The sequence below is a fragment of the Rhagoletis pomonella genome, unplaced genomic scaffold (genome assembly GCF_013731165.1).
Source record: "Rhagoletis pomonella isolate Grant_MI unplaced genomic scaffold, Rhpom_1.0 Rhpom_scaffold_00001, whole genome shotgun sequence".
In the NCBI taxonomy this organism is placed as follows: domain Eukaryota; kingdom Metazoa; phylum Arthropoda; class Insecta; order Diptera; family Tephritidae; genus Rhagoletis; species Rhagoletis pomonella.
Window position 1 is genome coordinate 9,050,461 of NW_023458555.1, and position 24,425 is coordinate 9,074,885.

General features: G+C 30.3%; 1 protein-coding gene across 3 annotated transcripts in view; it reads right to left on the bottom strand.

Moving 5' to 3' along the window:
• The window catches only part of LOC118738134 (glutamate-gated chloride channel), a 49,244-nt gene extending 27,735 nt beyond the window's left edge, over positions 1-21,509 (bottom strand). For all 3 annotated transcript variants that reach the window (XM_036469059.1, XM_036469074.1, XM_036469081.1), the window contains exons 1-2: positions 21,429-21,509; positions 9,727-9,797 (exon numbers count right to left, since the gene is read on the bottom strand). In XM_036469059.1, the coding sequence (XP_036324952.1) occupies positions 9,727-9,792 (66 nt within the window). In that variant the 5' untranslated portion in view covers positions 9,793-9,797; positions 21,429-21,509. The remainder of the gene's footprint in view (positions 1-9,726; positions 9,798-21,428) is intronic.
• Between the last annotated feature and the right edge of the window lie 2,916 nt (positions 21,510-24,425).

A 24,425-nucleotide genomic window follows, 5' to 3' on the forward strand; every position in this document is an offset into this window, starting at 1 on the left:
TTTTCAGTATCGGTTATGATGATTTTGGTGTAAGCAATTTTTCGCATAAAAAAAAAACTCTTTGTTCAAGCATTTTAAAAACGGGTCAAGCAGGTAAAAAGTAATGCCAAGCAGACAAGCAGACTCAATCAAATAAGTAGTGAATGCAACATCAAAAGCGAATGCGAATGCGAATAGCGAAAGCGAGCAGCAGATTGTTTTTGGTTAGTATGCGAATATTTTAATAAACATAGATAAATTTGCAAATTGTCATGCAGCTGATTATGCAGCGGCGGTCAAGCAGGTCAAGCAAACATTTAGTTAACAGTCGCTTATATGTATCACAAAAAAGCATTGCATAAATAGACGTACATATCTATTAAAAATAAGTATTATATAAAAATATATAACTTATAATGTATGTAGATATATGTGTGTAGTAAATATAGTAAATATAACCGTAAAACACCTTCTTGCATTAGATGCAGAATATTTTGAATAAAAGTTGATTATTAAAATAAAATAAAAGCGATGCGCAGACAAGAAAGCATGTCAAAGAAATTAAGGTTAACATACAAATGCATATATGCATATATACAAAAAACTCAAAAATTTCTCTTAATTAAAAATATATGGCTTATTTTGAACTAAGCGTTAAAAAATTAAAAAAATAATTCATAAAAAAATCGCTTATGCAAATAAAACATGAATTTTATCTCGAGTATATATATTTTTTTATTTTGGCTTCAGCTTCACCTAGCGATTCCTTTTGACCTTCTGCTGTCTATACTTTAGAATTTATATGTAAAGCAATACGGATATATTTTGGGCTTTAAAGAGCTTAGGTTGGCATATGGCGGTATTTTAACCCGCGCCTTCGATTATGTTAATAAACACACTTACCTCTACATAAGCAAACATTTATTGAAGTGCTTAGTGGTCATTCTTTATTAGAAAATGAAGCCAATAGTCAGATTTAATTTTTGGAATTTGGTATCGATCGACATTTGAAATATCGAGTCTTTTTATCCCGATATTAATGGGTAGCCGATATTTTTTTTACAGCGATACTTTAAATGAGTATCGATACTTTCGGTCCGATATCGTGTCCCTATTTCGATGAATGCACTTCAGATTTCTTGTTTCTACAGCAAATAGTAGTGACTGCTGTCAGATCTTTTATATCCGAGTTGGTACCGTTATGTTCCTCTAAGCTAGAACTTAGATGAAAATTGGCTTTGGAAGCTGTTTCTTCTGTAAGGTGAATAAAAATAGCTTACAACAAAACGGGCCTTCTGCCAACTAGTCTAAAAATAGTTTTTGCCTAAAACCGGAAACTATGCAGCAATGTGGCCGTGAATGTTTTCTCCAGACTAAACAAAGTTTGATTAATCTGTCCAAGACTAAAGCACAGTTATAGTGAGTGGCATTTCCACTCGCCCTCTGTCCGGTGATATCGTTTCGCCAACAACATAGATTGTTCCCAGACATGTCAATATGGCTTCTTCTCATATATGCCTCAAGATGCAAAATCTTCACTTAGTTAACCTGTGCTGGTACTAGCCCGGCTTTCCTTGCAACAGTTTCTTTGAGAATACCGAAGCAGTTTCTAACTTTTAATTATATATAATCATAATACCTCAGTAATGAAAAAAACCAAGACTAAGTATCGCTCGCTGTAATTTCAGGTCTAGTAAATATGTCACAGCATTAACTATACGGTTAATTCACCTAACCTTTCTTTTCCTTGAGCGGCTATAATAGCGAACATATTACTGAGGTAATCAGTAGTCCAAGTTTCTGCATCAAATATAATCAAATTTCATTTCCATATTTTTTTTTACAATTTATGCTCCTAATTTGCATGCCTTTCTGTTAAAATTTCTGCTACTTTGCATCGAGTATAAATAAAATATTAATTTATAATAACTTTAATCAAAAACATGCCCTTATGCAAACACATATGTATGTACATTAGGGTTGTCCTTATTTTTACAAATCCAAATTTCAACGGGCGCCGCCCAGATATTTGTTGCTTTTTTCTGAAAGACTTACAGTAAATCGAGAGATGGTTAAGTTTCGCGCCAAGTCTTCGCAAAATGTTAAACAATTTTAACATTAGGTGCATTGTTTGAATCTAGTTTCAATTCAAAAATAGCACAAAAAATAGTTTCATATATGTATGTGGCGACGACAAAGCAACCTCATTAACTATTTTAATTGTGACGGCTGTTTCAAAAACTTTTGTACTGGACTTATAATTATGCAACGGAATGTATATAAAAGTTTCAAAGCTTGCACAAATTAAAAAAAATTAATCAAACTAAAAAAAAAAATGTCAACAAAATTTCAAAATTTTTAATTAGATTATTTAGAAAATTTTCGGGTATGCAATTTTTTAGCCCATTCAATTTTGGTCTAGTAAAGTTGGTTTTATTAATTTTTTTTTTTGTCTGGGAGTCGGGGGGGTGGGTGTTGTGGATTTTTTTTTTATATGAAAATAGATTTTAGTCATGCGTTATATGGAAGAAAATGCGCAACACCCTCCACAAAAAAAAAAACTCTAAAAAATCAACGGTATTTTTTAGCGACTTGAAGCTTGGACTTTACTGCACTAAAATGGAATGGGCTACAAAAATTGCTGCTGCTGTGTTTACAATAAAATTCGAAATTTATAAAAAACTGCTGTGCTTTTAATTAAGTTAAAAAGTTTTGACAACTTTAAACAATTTTCGCTCCAATCAAAATGTTAACCGATTGACTTAAAATTCTTATTATTAGTCAGCGCTCAACAAAAAACGAATTTTTAAATTGGTCCATACAAACTAGAACAGCCTTAATGTATGAACAGGTGGGCCAGATCTGCAATTCTCTTCCGAGTGAATTTCAATCAAATTCGCTTTGAATTTAAATTGGCAGGAAGTGTATTGCAGAACCCGCCTAATAATATAATTACAATGCAACATGCTAAAAATATATATTTACATATGTGTGTAAATACATGCTTAATTATAACCTACACATATACAAATGCAACCAAAGCAAAGGAAAAAAAATAGAGGATACGAGTAGTTACCAACTGAAAATGTACAACGCAAAAAATGTAAAACTATATCTAAGCAGTTTTAAGAAAGTTAATCTAATAAGCAAGTAAACGAAATATGTAATTAACAGTACAAAAAAAAAGAAATTAACTAACTTAATAAAAATTTAAAATAACTAATTCAGCTATATAAACTAATGGAAAAACTCCGAAAAGATAGTTTATAAATTGCATTTGTATTTCCTAAATAAAAATTGAATGAACTGCACGCTTGCGTAATGAGATATGGATATGTATAGTATATAAAAAACTCTAGCATGAAATTTTTTAAGAAAAAAATATTTTATTTAATTTTTAAGAAAGTGACTCACTGCTTCATACAACTAACTTATTTAATAAGTGGAATGAGAAAAACTTTGCCAAAGCTACTAACCTATGAAGCAGAAACTTAATGATGAAATATTTATATCATTTAAAATATTTAAACAAAAAAAAAATACGCTTTACACTACACTCACTCGTTGGTTGTTTAGCTGAAATAAGTTTCGAGATTTTTTTAAAGAAATATTGTTTTTAGTTTGCGGGGTAAACTCACGGCAAAGCGGGTGGCATGGTTGTCGTCCTTGCTTCCGAAGTTTATTCTCATCAAAAAAAAACAAAAATCGAAAAGTTAAAAAAAAATATGTATGAAACTAGTTTATAACCAAACTAGGCGAAATGAAAAAAAAACTAAATTTATGAGTTTTGTGCGCCTGCCTGAACGTCATGGAATCTACATGTAGAATGTATATAGTTTTAAATATATATATTACATAATGTTGGTTTAAAGTTAAATTCTACGGTGAAGGTTTAAATTTAACTTTGCGCCTAAATTAAATATTTTCAAAATGCCCTTAATAAATGAATATTTATTACTTACAAGGTAACTTAATTGCTTTTGTTTTTACAAATTTACAAATTTCATTTTCGGTGTTTTGCAACTCTTTGTATGTAAATAAATAATAAAAGTGTTGAGTATTTCAGACCATGTTTTTATTTATTTCTTAAATGTTGCTAGCCACACATTAAACTTTATTTAACCCTTTTTTATTATTTTGTTTTTATACAACTAATTTTTTTTGTGTGTTTTAATTTACTACTGGTTGTGTGGTAAGCTTTCTCATAGCTAAACCTAAAATAAAAAAAAGTTTTTTTTTTATGAAACAGAAAGTAATTAGTAGATATGTTGTTTTTGTACAAAGTGTACACGAAATTGTGATAACAAAATGATGACAAAAAAATATTGAAACATCCGAATTAGATTATGAGACTATGTTTAGGTACATATGCGGTGGCCATAAAAAATATGTTTCTTTGTTTCTAAACAACAGCTTATAGATTTCTGACACTACTTTTAAAGTTTTAATATATATTAAGTCGGTTTTAATTACTATGTAAGAAATACATTTCCTATTCACGCCTAGAATCTCAAAGCAAGTCACGTAAAAAAGTTGTTAAAGTTGTTTGTAATCCCAAAAATGAACAATATGCTTTTGTGGTTTTTGTTTAAAAATCGGTTTTAAAATAATATAATTATTTACTTGGGTGAAACCAACTTTTAATTATTACTAGCGTGCTGGTCACACGGCATCCTAAAAGTATTTTTGTGTTGTTTGATACTAATATTTTAATCTTTAATTTATTTCATCTATTTTATTGAATAAAATTTTTCAAACACGTAGCAACCCCCTTCAAAAATATTTTCGGTAGTAAAGTTTCCTTAGCCTCTTCAGTTTGACACCTACCCATATTGCAATTTATCAAGCTCATTTTCTACCTTAGGTGGAGGTTGGGCTCCAGTCACGGCATTCATGGAGCGAGAACCGTAGAAGGTTGCACAATCCTACTTTGTAGTAATTGGTACTTGGACAGAAGGACTTTTAGTACTAGATAAGATCCTACAATAATGGTTTTGGATTAGACTTTCTATGTCTTCGCCTGAAAAATAAAAATAAGTAGTAAGCATCATCATTTAAACACTTCACTTTCCAACAACAGGGTCTCATAAAAATGAGGTCCCTTGTATACAATTTTAAGTTCTACCTTATTTAAACGGAATTAAGATTGTTTGTACTATTATTTGCTCGTATCTTTTCACTGGGTATAGACCATGATTCAATAATGAAAGGTTTTGTAAGAAAAATTTTCTCTCGCTCTAATTTTATCAATGACACTCCCCCCACCCTACTCCTATAAACAACTACAGTGATATTTCATTTTCAAATTTCATTGCAAGTTATAAGAGCATTTTTAAATTGTTAGTTGTGAAATTTTTACTTTTTAAATTTGAAAAATGTTTGTTCTTCATTCGCCGGTGCCAACAAGACAAAATGGGTGAGAATCGTTGGACTACAGAAATTCAATGTAGGCTAAAGAGACGAAATTCCCTTAAATGCCGAAATGTATTTGTCGATATTCGTGGAGACCTCTTGATTCTGCCAAGTCGCTATAAAGAAAAGCGTGCAATGGTTTTGATAAATAAGCTAACGAAGGTATTTAGGTATTGTCCTCCACAACACAATCCTGTTGTCCCCGAATAAGACTTTGACGCAATATAACATTGCCAAACCGCATCCATAGGCCCAAACGTCACACGACAGCTCGGTTTAGTCAATGGCGCGATGTAATTGCACACTTAAAAGGTGTACGCACGAGGCGAATGTTCGCTGGCGACCAACTTTGTTGAAAGCGATTAGTTGAAAGTAGAATGCTAAGTTGAACAATGCAAAACGCCTTTTTATGGCGAATATTTTGATATTTTTAATCATTCAAATTTTTTTTTCGTGCAACCCGGCGAATGGTTAATATTCTGACAGTTGTATAATCTCCCCAGAACATTAAAAGTGCGACATCAAAGAATTCGAATTACCATATTCGAAACAATCGAGCCATAACCGCGTAAGAAACGTAAGCTCCAAATTTTTTTATTTGCCGTTGTTTTTTTTTTTGTTTAATAAATATTGCATATTTTCCACAAACAAATAGCTTCTTCATATCCATCATCTGACAAACAAATACAACAAAAAAAGCTGAAAGTGGACCATCCCCATTCTCAAGTTATGCGCCATCGCGACGTACGCAAGTTTGGTATATACATAGAAATAATTATTTTTAATAACAATCGGGGGGTTATATTCGATGTAAATAAGCTTCTTTAAATTAAATAATTAAATCAAATTCGTTTTTGTTTTAAAATACCACCATTCACTATTATCCACACCTTTTTATGGAATTTAGCTCCCATTTTAGGAAGTGATTGAATTCTTCCCCTTTTTCTCCTGCTTCCATAAACCATCCCTGTGGGTGGGAGTGCCAAATTTCAGAAAAAAAGCTACTTACAAAACCTTTAATAATTGAATCATGGGTATAGACTACTCAGAACTTGTATGCGTATAAGTTATTTAAGAATTGAACAAGAAAGAAGAAATTGCCGCAAAGAGAGATAAGATATTTTTTCTTGAGGTCTGAAAGTCTTTCTTAAATAAACCATAATAGGTTCTCAGATTACTTAAAAGTTAATTTGTCTTTTTTCTCTGGAGCTTTTTAGCTTTTAGATAAAACTTAAGTACCAACTAAAAAAAAATATTCAACAGTTTTCAAAAATACTCGTATGCAGAAAACCAGGCGGAAGATATTTTAGAACAAAATTTTGAACAAAAAGCATGAAATTTTGAAAAACGTATACTTATAATAATGAGAAAATAAATTAGTACTAAATAAATATGTACTCAATGACACAATCAGCACAATGGTAAATCATAAATTATATCTAAATATCGGTGTACGATTTTTAATGGAAAAATAACCGATAGACAAATGTATGTAGGTTAGACTGTTGTTAGTTACAAGTTGCTTTTTTTTATTTTAGTCACAATTTACAGTTCACGTGTAGTTGAAGAAAGAAACAAGCTTTAACAATAGAAATGGCACAATTGAAGAGTTATACTTTAGGACAGAAGAAATTATACAATACAAAAACCAAAACTTAACTCAATTTGTGTTAATAATAATGTTATGGAAAATTTAAAAAGAAATGTTCAACTTGTTCAAGGTAAGTTCACACTTTTTAATTTTACATTAAATATTTATTTTTGTATAATACAATTACATTGATATTGTTCGTTATCATATACAAATACATACATATATTTACTCAGCTTATTTTACCATATGTATATAGTATTATTATATAGGGGTTAGTTAGTACAAAAAAAAAAAAATATTTATAAAATCATAGGGTGGATCAATACAACAACAGCATTTAAATAGTTTCTCTTATTCATTTACATTGACAACTTAGTTGCTGTTTATTGTTATTGTTATTATTGCTAGAAAATTGTAGGCTGTACAGTGATCACTCCGGGGGACGTGAAATCGAGTTTGCTGGAGAAAGCATTAAGCGGAGTTTACACCAAGCGTTTTAAGTGTTGAGAGCAGGGTAAATGTGAACGGTCTTATTTGTTATCCAGCAGCTGTTTGGGAATATAATACAGTTCAGAGTTTTGAATTTGAAATGAATGCGTTCGAATGGAAGTTTGGAAGCGACGTATCTCATTTTTAAACAGTTCAAAGCAAATAGGAATGAAATCGAAAGGATTTGCGAAAATTCTGTAAAATCTTTTTTGTTCCTTTTTTTTCATATTTCACAGTATGGCGTAAGACCAAATTCTTTGGAAGCGGTGTTACATTTGGACGTAGTGTTTCAGAAGCTTTTCATATGCTTTTTACACACATACATATGTAGGTATATACATATATCAGCAGTGTTATCATCGTGTGCAGAAAGTCTTTTTTGCATGAAAGTGCAGGTAACGAGGCGTGTATAAAAAATATATTGATATGTATATATATAAGTATGTATATGAATAAGTTGTGCACAAATCTTAATCATTGAGTGGTTTTGAGCGAAAAGTTAATAAAAATCATTTTAGAAACTTTGGAAGCAGTTTCGTTGATACGAAGCTACTTAGTTTGATAAATTAATGATCTTGGGTCTTCCAAGTGCACTGCCGGCTATTATAGGGCCAAGTATATCAGAAACTATTATATGAGGTAACTTCAAAAGAAAAAAACAACCTCCTGAAGAAGGCAAGATGGGCCAGTAAAGAAATTTCCTCTCAACCTAGAAGGAAGAAATCAGGAGCAATTTCTGGGGACAATTAATGGTGTACACATATAGTTAATATAGATAAAGATAAGGACGAGGATATTCAAAGCATTTTCCCAGCAGCCTTCCTTAGTTCACTAAACTGAGATGGCGCATGTTTGGGTCAGATGTATTCAGTTTAGTTGGAATTTTATTAGCTGGATGCGGTGTAGGTGTCAGGTTAAAAGATGATTGGGATTATGCGAGTTCCCTTCACAAGCTGGATACATGTATGTAGATACATATGTTAGGTAAGTCACAGTTAGATCTGGACGGTGTAGTTACAGCGTTGAGTCCGGCGATTTCGTTATGTATTCGGGATTTTATCCATGATTACGTAAAATGCACATATCCGAGAAACCGGAACGGGAGAAGCAGGTTATTTAGAGAACCGAAAACCCTGTTCTAACGGAACCGAAACTCGATTCCAAAAGAATCGAAAGACGGTTCCGGTTAAACCCAATTCGATTCCAAAAAAAAACTGAAGAACAGTACTGGAAGAAACGAAACTCGATTTAACAATAACCGAAAAACGGCTCCGGGAGAACCGAAACTCGATTCCGCAATACTCGAAAAACGGTTCCAAAAGAACCCGGAAAATTATCTTAGAACAACCGAAAAAATACAGAGGTAAAAGGAACTGAAAAATCATTCCAAAAGAGCCGGAAATGGGTCTTATAAACCGAAAATAGGCCCCGAAGCGCACATTCTGCTATGGGCAAAAAATTTATTGTTTTAATATAAAGACTAAATACGAAGATATCATTCGGTTTATATACATATGTATGTATTAAAGAATTCTGAGTTGGCCAAACCAAATTTTATTCTGTTGAAGGCAGTCATATATCCGCCATATACCCGATCTGGAATGTATGAATTGTATTTCTTTATTTTCTTTACTATACTTTATAACAAAAATATCGAAAGAAATGTATTTTATTTTTATTTTTAATTTTTTTTAGCTATTTCGATAGAGCCTATTTCAGGTACCACTTTTTTGGAAACCGGAACCGGTCCGAATTCCCGGTTATCCTTGGAAGCGGACTCGACAGAACCGGTTCTTTAAATACTTGGAACGGCACATCACAAGTACGCAGACATTCCATCTGAATGGGGGTCTAAAGTATTAGTTGCTGCTGTAATTGTAGCGGCTTACTCAGGCTTGACTAGGTCCGCTAACGTGAGACCCAGGAAGCGTGCACTGCACCTCCGTCTGGGTTAGTCCATAGGGGCAGTGCCGTTAGTTGCGTCGGGCATATGACGCATGCGAAGAGGAAGTAGGGATAGATACGTAAAAAATCTTACAGGAACTTAGTTTCTACTTCAGTTGTAAATTCTTAGTTTAAACAACACTTAACCCAAACACCACTCAACAATTTATTTATGCTCTTTAGTATAAAAAAAAACGTTTGTGTTTTTTGTTCATTTATTACAAGTATTTAAATAGCTTTTTGCTATTTAGTGTTTTGGCTTTGCATTTGTTTTTTTTTATTCACTGCTTAAAGACTTGATAACTCACCATTTTGTAATCATCGATTTTTGAGATTGACCGTAGGAACATGTTGACATAGACATACGTGGGCATATTTTCTAGAATATTACATTCGAATAGGATGATTTAGTAGAAGTATTTTTACAATAATAGTTTACCCGAAATAAAAATAAATATATAAAGACTATTTAGATGTTGAGAAGAAAAAATAAATAAAAAGTAAAAATAAAAATTGGCTGAAAATCATTCAGAATTTGGATATTGTTTATAAAATTAAACCTATTTGAGGAGTTGTAAAAAAAATTTCATGGTGAAAGGTATCCCATGTACTTTTGAAAAATGCATTATAAATGATTTCTAAACTAAATTATGATGAGAAAACTAAAAAAATATATTTTAGATTAGATTTAGGTTAAGTAGTCCCTTGCAAAAATATGATTTTGGCTTAATAGTAAAAAAAAAGTATATGTCTATATATACGAGCTACTGCGGCAGCACCATTCTACATGGCCTCAAACTTCATATACAATTAAGTTTGTTCTTAAAAACTATGCTATTTATTTTAATACATATTTTTAATATACAAATGTATATATGAATTTAGTTATAAATTATTTTACTAACCCAAATGTTTAATACATATGTATAAAAAAATATTAGTCCCTTTTCTATCACCGCCATTAAGGCATTTCCTTGAAAGGTTATGCATTCTTATGCCGAGTTTCCACTAGACATTTTTAATGCCCCACTTTGTCACTCAACTTTTGTCATTCAGTTCCCAGTGGAAATACGGCATAATGACGCAGGTATTTTTTTACTGTCCTACTTTGTTATTAATATTGGCCTTACAAATCTACCCTTTTCAGTTACAGTATATAATTTAAGTTTTCGTACACAATTTTTTTCATTGTCATTTAATAAAACAAAAAAAACTTTTGGCTGTTAAATTTTAAATTTTATATTAGAGCGTTATGATGAAATTGTGAACAAACTGAATTTAAAAATGATATAAATTTAAAAAAAATTGTATGACAACGAGTATGTTATAAGGTTGGTTTTGAAAAATGTCTGTATGGATCTCGTTAAAACAAAGAAACATAAGTTTTTAAATAATGCATATATGTAATAATAAAATCTTAAAGGGTGCATGTTGAAATGAGAATTTTGTCAATCAAATTTAAAATAAGTTGGGTAATGCATGCCACACATTTTCCTTTTTTTTTGCTTGCTTTTTTTCTTTTGCTTTAATTGCTATGGAGTAGTGAGCCTAGTTTTATTTAGTTTTGTTCTCATATATATATGAATTTTTTTTACCGTTTTTTTTTTGTAAGTTATGAGTTGAGAACTTATAATTCTTAATTTTTTATAATAAAATAAATTTAAAATATTAAAAATTTAATGAAATAATTTTCATAAAACTGGAGCTAATGGAAAAAACTAATTGTACATGGAAAGGCATTCAAAATTAGTACAAATTAATAATTTTTTAAACAAAAAATCAAAATTGAGAAAAAAATTCTTACAGCGTAAAAAAAATAATAAGAACAGATACTTTCTTTTTTGAGAATTAATGGAACTATTATTATGAAATAGAGTAAAACCTTATGAAATTTTCACTCAAATAATAAATAATAATTAGTAATAAAAATTAAACAAATGAGAAAAACAAAGCAAAAACAAATATAGTAAATCTTTAACAAAAAAATAAAAAATTAACATTAAAACACTAACATTTTAACATCGATTGCATTGTCACAATTTCGCCGACCATCTATTTTATTTACTGCAGTTTTTACGTATATTTTTTTTTTAACTCCAGCATTTTTTGGCTATTTATTACAAGTATTTCTAGCGAGAATCCCAAATATTTTATAAACACAACAAATAAAAAAAAATGTAGAGTAGATATTTGAATATCTTTCAAGTTTAATTGAAATACAAGTTGAGTTGCAGAGAGAGAGAGATAGTAATAGTAAGTAATAGTTAAGTATATGCAGATAGTTAGAGCGAGTAAAAGAGATCCAAAAGACATTTTACAATAATTTTATTATATATTTTTTTTAATGAGTAAATAAAGTTTTATTGAAAAATAGGAAAGAATATATTACAGTTTTTGGAAAACATAAACAACAAAACACAATGAACACAAAATATAAACAAAGTTCACTAACTAGCTAAAGAAATAAATAATTTGTACAAAGAAAAAATTAAACGATGCTGTAATATTTAGCTTCTAAAATCCACAAATATAAACCACTGCGACATTGGGGCCTCCTTATATCTTTAGAGTTAAAAAGGTATTTAAAAGAACTGCAACAGCGAGTATGTACATATAGTACATATCACAGAATGCTCTATAAGATATTTTTTGCACGAAGCATCCCCAGAACGGAAATTTGGGCCAACAAATGTCTGCTCCAGTCTTGTTGAGGAAATGGGTACCACTGTACTCTTTGGATTTGAGGTTAGAGTAAAAATAAATAAATTTAAAGAAAGCCTTTGTTCTCTTTTATTGCCAATCAGGTAAAATTTTTCCTCCAATTAAATACAATTTGAAACTGCATTTTTTCACCCCTGCACTATGGGTCGTATGGAAGGCACAAAATGAGAGACCTAAACTGTCCTCTGGACAAATAATATACGTACATGAGTTCTGGCAAAGGAAAAAAAATTCGAAAGTTATGCAAAATTATGTAAATGAATTCAAATAAATAGAAAAACTTACATAGTTTTACAATTAAAAGAAAAAATCGTAAAATTAAAACCATAAATTTTAGTTATTATTTTTTTTTTGATGCAACACCTGCAAAGTGATCTTAAAAGATCCGCCAGTTCCAAGAAGGCGTTTTTTTTAAGATATGAATTGTTACACTTTTTAAAATATTTTGCAAACTAAACAAAATTCAAAATAAAATTTTTAATTTTGAGTTACAAAAATAAAATTTTCCAAAGTACAAATATTCATTTCTTAAAATAAACACATTCTGTACAGTTGCATGATTTATATAAGTTTTCGATTTTTAAAATTTCAAAATTTTGTAATTTTTTTTTTTTATTTTTTTTTTTACATAGATCAATATCACTTTTAAAATGACACTAGAACAAACAATAAACTTGCAAAATCCGAAATATTGTGAAATTTTTAACATTCGAACTTTTTTTTTTAAATTCTTACCTTTGGCAGAACTTCCTTATACTCGTATGATAAAGGAAAAGCTCTGAACAAAATTCATTCAACCCCAAAAATTCTAAACATTGGTCGATTTGACATGGGTTAACCCATATGTAAAACATTTCTGATATATATAACCTCAGCATTATTTTTACTCCTAAAGCAATTTTCTTATAAGCTTTTTATTGAGTAGACACAAACGATCCAAAGAATGGGTTTTCAATAATGGTGCGTTGACATTCACCAAATTATCTCACATACTCACTCTGCTTCTGATTCTATTTTTACAAACAATAAAAAGTTAAAAACCATCTAAAACATGCTCTGGAAATTAATGATGTATTGTTCACTAAAGGAATGGCCGCATAAGAGGAGGTGTGCTCCCGCCTAGAGCTGTTAAACATAGTTTTATGTCATAACACCAGATAGTAACCAATGGCGTGTACTATCGGAAATATGTATGTAGGTCTGGGATACTCCAGTATCTTTACAGATGGATCTAAATCATAGATTGGCTTTGGATTCTCTAGGACGTGCAATGTTTGGCAGAACAGATGGGTTGTCAAACGAAATGCGCAGTGATAGCCTCTCTGGGATGGCCACATATTGATTTGTACCGAAAAGAAGAACAGATGGCTAGGTATACACTGAGAAAAGAGTTTAGTTACGTCGACCAAATATTTTTTTCTCAACACATGATTTGGTTACAGTTACATTATTTGGTTTTATTAACCAAATCATGTGTTGAGAGAAATATATTTAGCTGACTTTTTTCTGGGTGTACTGGATGCAGACACAGTAAGCTTATCTTAGCTAATATTGACAAATGACCTGTTTGTGAGTTTAGATGACCCAGACTACTTTTAACTAAACTTAATTAATAATAATGCTCTACTTGGGAAATTATGTAAAACGCTCGAATCTGGGGTAATTTTATGAATTGTTTAAGTTAGTGAAAAGTAATAAATAGAACTTAAGAAATAAAGGACAAAAAAGATCAGATTAATTAAAAAATCATGAGTACCTTATACAAACAAATAAACAACACAAAAACATTAGAATTTTCTTGATTTTTTTTTACACGTCAAAAAGACATCGATATTCAAACGGTTAATAGTATGTAGTAGTAATATTTGTATGTTTTTATAAATTTTCTTTTAATATTTATGGTAAGGCTCAGTGTATAACCATAACACTAAATTATCATTTAAATAATACATAATAATACCAATTATAAATATGTATGTAGGTAGTAATGATAATCATAAACAGTAATTGTAGTAGTAAATCGCATTTGCTCGTACACATACATACACACATATTTATGTGTATGCTAGTTAAATATTTTAGTTTAGTTTAGTTTGAATGTTTTCGCCTATTTCTTAAAAAAAAAAAAAAAAATAGTTCGATGGCATGTTGTATGTATGTATGTTTTCTTATATATGTATGTATATTTCAACAGTAGACAAAGGCAGGTTTTATTGGTTAAATGGAAGGAATTGCAATTTCTCGCAACGAGACACGTTAGGGGTATTCACAGCAACGTTGTTATGTTTTTTGTTTTTCTTTATTCTTTCCATACGTGGTATGCAAGTAGGTGGGTTAGTTAATACACAGCAGAGGGCTAAACATGGAAAATAGTTGCGTTATTTGCTTGTTAAAGCAAAGTGTACTTGGTATACACTTTAGCGGGGGAAATGAGCACGAAATGAGGTTAATCTATCAGTGAAGATGCTGCGGCACGCCAATTGGGTGTCTGTCTACATTCAAATGAGTAGGTTAGTGCGAAATAATGACTCTCAGTTAGTCTTTTGTACTCAATTTTTGCCAAGGGTGTTGCATTTGAATAATTGTGGTGAAACGTTAAGGCCTAACGAACAGGTGCATCACGCGATTATCCAGAGATCTGCAAGACACGGTTTTTTTTATTATTTTTTTTTTTGGTATAAGAGTGTAGATTTTCATTTTATGGCGCTCTTCTAACCGAAGTCTAGCTAATTTTTACTCAGTACGAAATACATACTACGCTAAGTATACGAAATTACGAGTTTTATTTGGTGGTGTGATGGAATGTATTTTTTTTTTGTATTTGTTGTTATGCCTAACGCGCACTTACCATAGTAACATCATCGATTTTAGATATACTTCTTACGAAAATGTTGACTCGCACAACAGCGGGACCATCTGTATAATATACACATACACACAGATATACAGATATATGTAGTTATATATGAAGTTGTTAATGCGTACAGAGGAACTCATAAAAAAATTTATAAAATAATTTTGTAAAAAATATTTTTATTTTTCGTGAATAAGTATATCTAAATATATTGTAAAATTTGCTTGCGATGTTAAAAAAAAAAAATTGTTTTATATTATTTTGGTCCTGCATCGGGTAGCCCGTTCCATTTACATAATTTTGTATTTTCATATGAAATTTGCGCCCTCCTTCTATACACGAAATTCGTAGTTTATTTTTAAAGCTGCTGCAATAAAGTTTATTAAATTCTTTTTTTTTTCTCTACTTAGTCTCATTCAAATTTATAATATCTTAATATTTACATTAGTTTTGTGTGTTTTTATAGCACATTTTTCTTGGTGAAAATGTACTTTCAATATCCTCGGATACTACTTGAAAAATGACATGATATAAATTTTCGCAAAAAATTTACCAATATTCTATGAAAAAACATATACAAATTTTTTAAGAAAATGCTAAAAACAAAAAACCAGAACTACATAAAATGAACCAACTCAAAGGGAAACCTACGCTAGGTATGAGGGGAAGCCAAACACTTACAAATCAAGAACTAAGCAAGTGGGGAAAAATACGAGAAAAACGCGAAATTTCGTTTGAACCTATAATCGCTTATGGACGGTGGGACGAAATTGAAAAATATGTGATGAAAATTGACTAGGAAAACATGCTTCCCTCAAAATGAAAAATCTGAAGCGGAGCTCAGCGGAATAAACTAATTTGCTAATTAATAAGCTAATTTGAAAAAGACTATGATGATAGTAAGCCTTTGAAAAACTTTACCTAAATTTCATTAAAAAACCTTAGACTCACAAACGGGTTTTACCAAAAATATTAAAAAGAAAAATAACTTAAAAACAAGAGTTTATTAAAATTAAGAATATTTACTCTGGTATTAAGTTTAGAACGAACGAAAAAGAATAAAAAAATAATGAAAAAAAAATTAAAGAATAAATGAAAAAAAACATAAAATAAAAATAAAATTAAAAAAAATAAAAATAAAGTAAAATTAAGCAAGGCAAAATAACGTAAATAAAATAATGTGAAAAAACTCAATAAAAAAATAAAAAAAACTGAGAAAAAACTGAAGCAGTTGTTTTTAACTTATACCGAATTTCCACTTAGCATTATAATCATTCATCATTTCAGTCATTTAAAAAATATCAACTGGAAACCATCTGACTAGGTTGGGACCATCCGCGTATTCGGATATCCGGATATACATTCAGATATTCGTGTACACTGAAAAATTCCGGAAATCCGGTTTATATTCGTTTTATTTTGATATCCGGTTAATACCCGTAACATTTATTCAAAACATCCGGATACAACTCCCAGGTTAATTTTTATTGTCCACTTTTGTCATTAAGAATTGTGTCGTTTAATCGTCGAGTGGAAATCCGGCATTAGGAAGAGAAAAACCAAAGCAACTAAATCAAACATAATTAAGCATATAAGTATGTAAGTAAGTAGTTATATTGAACTATTTTATAAATATAATAATTATTTTTTTTATTAATATACACAAACTGTATACAGAGCATATATTCAGTCAAGTGGGAACTCATCCTAGAGCATAGAGCACATATAAATAAATACATAGAATTATGCATAATATAATTCATGTTTTTTTTTTTTGTGGGATATTTGAGGTAAAAAATCACGGAATAAAAAGTTATTTGTGTGTTTATAAATTGTATTTTCTGATAAAAATTGGTAATTTGTTTGTATTTTCATCTTTTTTTTTGGTGATTTACCTATAATTGCACACATTTTATGAAGCAAATAACAAACAAGAAACATGAATATTAAACTGTATTAAGTTATAAAAGTCTAAGAAACTTCGATCCATTGAATTCATAAAATACATTTGCAAAGGTGTTTTTTTTTTGGAAAAAAATGCCAAAGCCCTGATTATTGCAAATATTATTTCATTGGTAAAGTCATTTACTGCATTCATGAATCGGGAGTTAGTAATTTTTTTTTATACAATTGAAAACGTTTTTTAAATTTGACTTTACAAAAAATGTACATAAATATTTACCCGACAGGGAAAGTGAAAAGGGATTTTTACTTTATTAGCGATTCTTATAGTAGCTGACACGCTCTTTTCAATGTGAACACCGCAGCTTTCAAGCTGCATTAGAGTCTAAAGTGTATTTTTGCAAGAAAATTCCGAAAAAAGATTTTTTTTTGGCCGAACCTAAGGGTCTGATTTTTAAATTTTTCGTCATATTTTGGTAGTTACGGTCATACTTTATAGTACAATATTCCCTGCTTAATTCCACTTCAAAAATTGCATAATTTTTTGTTCAATTTACCGGGAAAAATTGAAGGTATGTCTCTTTCCGAGAAAACCAATTAACCGGGGGTCAATTAAGCGGGAAATACTGTATGATATATCGATCGTCGTGTCTCAAAATAACATTTTTTGGTCATCCAATTTTTTGAAATTCCTATTCTATATACATAAGGCACGACCGTTTGAAATTGCCACAAAAAAATATCCAGCAGCGAAATGCCATCTGTTTGCAGAAACCGGCAAGTTAGATGTACAGCTAATATAATTTTGAAAAGTATAAAATTGAGAACATGAGAAAACTGATCAAAGTGTTATCCTAAACGAATAATTACTTAGATACTCGTTACAAGTTTAATTAGTTTCATGTTATCATTTTGAACTTCCATACCATCAGAGGTACTAAAATTAAATTTTGTGATTTGATTACAATCCGCTGTTTTTAATCAGCTACTCTTCTTGCTGACAAAATCCTGTTGGCAAAAATTTCTTCAGCAGAAACTAGCAACAACCCCTCAAAATGAAATTTTACTTTGCTCTCTCAATTTACCCTACTTTGTAGTTCACGTACACCGCCTTGCGGAGTCCCCTGTTTTTGATGCCTGGTGACTTTGCTGTTGCCTAGCTTATATTAAGTTCAGACAGAAATTAAATTGAGTCAATTAAACTTTTAATTGAGCTACGGCTTTTTGGTGTTCACACACAGTCAGCTGCTCGATTAGCTACAGTTTTGGAAAAGTTGGTACAATCGTACCTTTATTTAGTTTGAAAGTACATTAGGTACGAACACACCATTTTAGGTACATTTATATAGCCAAAGAACTTTTCAGGAAATCACCATTTCGGAAAATATAGTTTTGTCTCGAACTGCTCGCAGAGATTCTTTTCATAGCCAAATTTGTTTAATGTGAGTTCATTGTTATTTTCTTTAATATATTCACATACAAAACATATTTACTTGTTAGGTACATTTATCTACTTTTAGGAAAAGTTTTTACCTAGATTAGGTAAAATTTGAAAATTCAATTCTCCATGCCTGTAGGAATTTCAGCTGTAAAAGAGCACCAGAAACAAATCGATGATTGCTATGTGTTCAATAGACATACCTCAAAGTCAAAATTAAACATACCCAGTAAGGTTTCATGAAAAAATTCATTCAATTAGCACTCAATTAAGCATTAATCGAGCAATTAAGAATTGAAATTTTGTATGGTATATCGAGTTCAATTAGTGCGTTAATCTAGAAAGCTTTTCTAATTTCTGGATTACTGTCGGACTGTCTGAACATACACTTAGTAGTGTGGGAACATTATCGGTAGTGTATACATTCGATAGTGATAGGTCAAAATATTCGATAAAATCGAATGCTTTCTTGCATATGTTGCCCGTTTTCATCATTCAATTTTAATAATTATTAAACTGGGCACACAATTAGGTAAATAAGCAAGTTTGAATACATATCTTATGGCTTAAGAAGAAGTTGACCACAATGTTGAAAACTTTAAACCTCGAATGTATCTATGTATTACTATTTAGTAGGGCCTTCGATTTATGCTGCAAATTTGAACGGCAGCAAATGACTTTAACCCATAATTTTGTAATTTTTTGTTTGTTTTATTTTGTGTTTTGGATAACCCGAAAACATTATTCTTCGAACTCAAGATGCAAGAAAAAGCTCTAAACTAACTGAATATAGGTACTATTTATGTATGTATGTATGTATGTACGATTTCATATAACTTCAGTTACTATATGTATGTATGTATATACGAATTTGAGTATTTATTAAATGAGGTGAGCTGGGTATTGTACTCGCTATAGACGCGAGAAATGGATATCCAAATTTGATTTTCGCAAATAAATAGCGGCGAATAAATTCTTGCTGGGAAATATGCAAAATATTTACTTGTATATTATATAGAATTTTTTTGCTATTTAAGATTTATGCACTTAAATGTATGAGAGTAGCTAAAAGTGTATTATTTGATTTTTATTTTACTAAAAGGATAACTGGTAATCGACTATTTAGAGTAATTGCTGCACTCACTTCTAACTAAATAGTTATTTATTTCTTAAAATTTAACAAATGCAAACTACTTCAAATCTATTTTTATTTTTTTTTTGCAATCAAAGCATTGCCAATTGTAGATGTACTGATTTGAAATGAAAAATTAAATATTATAAGTTTTTAACGGTTAACGGTTGATTTGAGAATATGCGATTAAATGTAGATACAAGTATGTAAGTGATAGAGAAATGTTGCAGTTAAAAGTTTTTTTATTTTTATTTCGAGCAATAAATGGTTTTTGGGGGACGAATGAGCATTTTTCAAGTATATATTTGCAATAAAATTAGAAGTATTTAGAAATTTTAGGGATTTTTGGTGTAGCGCTTCTTTTGTAATACTATATATATTTTTTTTTTTTTAATGGTGATGTAAAATTTTGGAATTTTTAGTTTTTGATACTCATAACAATAAATAAGTTAATGCAATTCGATTGTGTGAGATACAATTTTTTAAGTTTTCTGCTTGCGAAACTTACCATTTTTATGTCACTAATTGTCATTATACTTCGTACGAAAAGATTGATTCTGACTATAGCGGGGCCATCTGTTTCGATACAGTAGGTACACACACACACAAACATTTATGTGTAGGTTTTTGTTTATAAGTATATTTGTATGTAAGAAATGTTTGCAATAAATTAATCTCTTAAAAATATTTATATGCTACCTGGTAGATGTGATAATAAAAAAGTACACTTTAGATACAATAAATAGTTTATAAATTTATAAATAATCGTCAACGCGAAAATTTCGTAAGGCATATATAACGCATATTAGACGCGTTATAAAATACACTAAGTGCTTAGATTATAAATTTTGGCATGTACATAACGAAATTTATTAAAAGATCCGGATTAACTAAAGAAACTAAAAAAAAATTACATAATTGTATTTTTTAAATTATTTCTAATTGCGAATAATAAAATATACATGTATGTATGTAATAATAAGAAATTTTTAGCCCATATTAATTTTTATACAAAAAATTTTTTAATTTAATATTTTAAATATCTTAAGCTTTGTTAAAATCATTAAAAAAACAAGACTTAAAAAAGTGTAAAGTAAATAAACAAATTTTGAAATAAAAAAATTTAAGTACTAAATTTCAAACGAAATATAATTTTTGAAAATTTTTATTTTTTTATTAAAAAAAAGTTACTAAAAAATATTTTTAATGAAAAAATATACTTAAAAAATCGTGTTAGTTGTGCTAAAAAAATATTTGTTCTAAAATTGATTTCTCAATATCTTATTGGTAAATTCAGTACGAATTTGATGTTAAGCTAAAAATTTTCCTATTCTAAAAAATATTTTCACTTTTGGAGTTGTTTTTATACGTAAACATATATACTTACTTCTATCTTTGTTTTTTTTTTGTTATTAACAATTAAAATTTTTTACATACAAATAAAAAAAAATCTATGAAAATTAAATTTTGAAAAAAGTTTTTTCAACAGTTTCATCATATTAGTATATACCTTTGAAATGTGTTAAACAAATTTTTCAAAATTTATAACCAATTTTATTAAATTAAAATGAGGTATATTGGCTTTACATTTTCAATTAATAAAATATCTGTCAGCTAAAAGTAAGGGTTTGCTAAGAGCTCTAATGTATGTACATATTTTTTTCTAAAGATTGTTTTTTAATTTCCTCTTATGTTTTTGACAAAACAAAAAGTATTTCCAAAACAAATTTGTTCTCAAATTTATTGGAAGCAGTGTCAAGTGCAGACTGCGTATTTTTATGCAAAATACAGAGCCCAGAAATATGTACCATAAGCAAATATAAGCAAAGTGTATAAATTTATATATATTTTGTTTTTGGTACATATTTCTAGGCTCCGTATTCTGCATAAAAATCCACAGTCCAGTTATGTGTCTATTTTCTTATTGTGGTGTGTGTATTTTTTTCTTCTTAGTTTTTCTTACCCGTGCCGTTAATTCCGGATGGTCGTATTCTGGCATCATATTTTCCTGCACCTAAAATTTGGTCTAAGACTTTTTTCTCCTTTTCTCGGAAATTTATTTTGGCATTATTAGCTCTGAAATTATGATATGTACGTACGTATAATTGTTATTAATCGGACAGCAAATCAGCAAAGTAAAGCAATTATATGCTTTAGTATTTTTTTTTTTTTTGGTAAAATTTTGTCTTATTACACATTTACACAAAAAATATATATATAAGTATACCAATAATGTTTGAGAATAATTTACGAATTTTGCATATAGTAAGTATTGGAAAGTAGTAGTGGAGAGCATCAATAGTACAGTGGTAAAAAATTTAAAAACTAGGTAATGAAAATATATACAAAATTTTGTGGTAAAGCAAAAAATTTTGAATACAATTTTGTTTTTTTTTTTTCGTTACTTATTTTCACCCGAAATCTCGGGCGCACCCCTAGATTTCCGGTGTTCTCAACATTATACTGTCGCACTTATCATAGTATTTGTTTCTGTCAGCCAGAGCATATCTGTTGGCGCTTTTTGTTGTTGTTTTTTGGTGACGGTACTCTTCCTACTGGCACAGATATGCTTTGTCTAGCATTCGCAAATAATTCCAAAATTTATGCTCCGACAAAAATTAAAAAACATTGCATATATAACAGCGCTTTTATTTAAGTAAGTATATAAGCTAATAATACAAAGAGAGTTAAAAAATGTACTAATGTTTCGCAGGGGCGTTCCAAAACTTCGCACTTACGTTTTTGAGGAGTGAAATTTTAAAGTATAAAGCTCTTCTTTAAGTTTGCTGGACGAAGCCTTTACGTCAACCTCATCTATGTATGTATGTAGTTTGAAGTAGACCAATAAAAGCACTGCTCTGCCAAATTTAAAATTTGCAATTTACGAGCAATAGGTGTTCCCAATTTGCTACAAAACTCAGAGGTTCTCCGCTGAATTCTTTTCAAAGCGAAAATCTCATTAACTTTAAAGTATTTAAACTCATCAGAGCAATTACGAATTTAGTAAGCAGGCGAAGTGGCGTTTTATCGCAAAGTTGTAGAAAACCATTCGACTTCAAAATATCACCTTTTTCTTACATTCAAAATTTAAGTGCGAAGTTCTGTGACACCCTGTGTGGATTTATATTTGAGTAGCAACTAAGTTAAAAGTTTGCAATGTGATGGAGAATTGACTGGGCGATACTTCTGATTATTCTTAATAATCTATACTTTATCTAACCCTTTTTCTTGATCGTTGTCATCAACGAAGTTCTGAAATCTCAGGAAAGGAGAGACTGTCTATGCTATACTAAATATATGTAACTGTTTATAATTATCATAGGAAAGTTCCTCATGGAAGGTTATTTAAAGGCAGACTAGCCTTGGCTTTACCATTAATCGTAAAAAGGTGAAGCAAGTCTTCTACTCCAGCAGATATAAAGTGCCTCTTACGCAGTTTACCTCGATCGGTGACGCTCCTTTTGTGTCTTCCAACAGAGGCAAGTATTTCGACGTGAACCCAGACAGGAAGCTATACTAGCAGCTAAATATTGGGAAGCAATTCCAAAGACATCCGTTACTATATATTGGTTGGTGGATTTCACTAGAAAAGTCTACATTTGCTAAGAAGGCAGAGCGTGAGCAAAGTGTGAGCCTTATTAGAATCAGTTGGGAACTCCAGACCATTCTCATTCATGCGTATAACATTAAACTTAGCGTTGCCGTAGACAAGCAGCTCCGATTTCTAATTCAATAGAGCAGTTGAGCACTCGGCAATCTTCGGAAACGTCGACTTCATACCTCAAGAAACGAGGCAGTGGTCGCTTGAAACTTTCTCCACACATAGCCCTTTAAGGGTGAATGAGAGGGAGGCATCCTCTGGAACAGTAGTCCTGTTAAACATATTCGCTTGTGGCTCAAACATGTAGGTATTTTCTTTGCTCATTCCTAAAACGGCTCTGGTTTTAATTTGGTCGTAGGATACTCAGAACTGCCGGGTAATCATGTAAATAATTAATAAAGTTTCACAATTCTTCCGTAGATCTTAGTGCGGGGCCCCACCTCGCTGGTTTGTTCCCAGTCTCGTTTCCGTTGCAAAATTAAAATGACGAATTCTGACCTTTGAATTCCGCTTAGTTTTTAGCAGTGTAATCTTTGGTAAGGAGTGGTCACCAGATCAGCGCCCCATAAGAGAGTTTGTGTCAGACTATAGCTGTGTACATCCACATTCTTTGTTTTAATTGCCATTTATTGCCTAACATTTGTTTGGCTGCATAGAGAGCCACCTTGCACGCTCTTCCACGCTTGGCGTCCATTTAAATTTGGGGGTTTAGTGTAACTCCAAGATAATTCAGATAATTCCATTCTTCGGAACCTTGGTTTAGTGAAAGTAGTAATTGAATTATTTTTTAGCCGAAATATAAAACTTTTAAGCCTAAATTACCTCCAACTGGTCAAGTGCCATTCTGTGGCTTGTCATCCAAAAAAAAAAAAAAAAAAAAAAAAGCTTGCTAGCAAAACCTAAAACAAAATGTGTCTATTGAAAGCCATTTACTTCTCATTACTTTCATTTAAATGCAATAATTTTTAATAAAATTTTGCCTTAAATTAATATTCACATCGCATTGCAATACTTTCACGTTAATCCATTATTGAATTGCAAATTTATCGGCAACTGTCGGATGTCATTTCCTTTATAAATTAGACAATTCAATAACATAATTGCATATACATACATAACTAAAAGTGCTTGCACAAGTGTGAGTGTGTCGTACGTACAACCGTATGGTGAATAAAACTAAACGTATAGGCTTGTACGTGTGCAAAAATACGTGAAAAAGCTTTCAACACAAATTTTTATTATTTTTTTTTTTTTTTGTGAATTTATCCTCAAAGGTCAGGTCAAGAATAACGACCATTTTCCGTTGACTTATAATTTATCTATGTATTTACAAATACGTACATAAATACTTAATTTTTT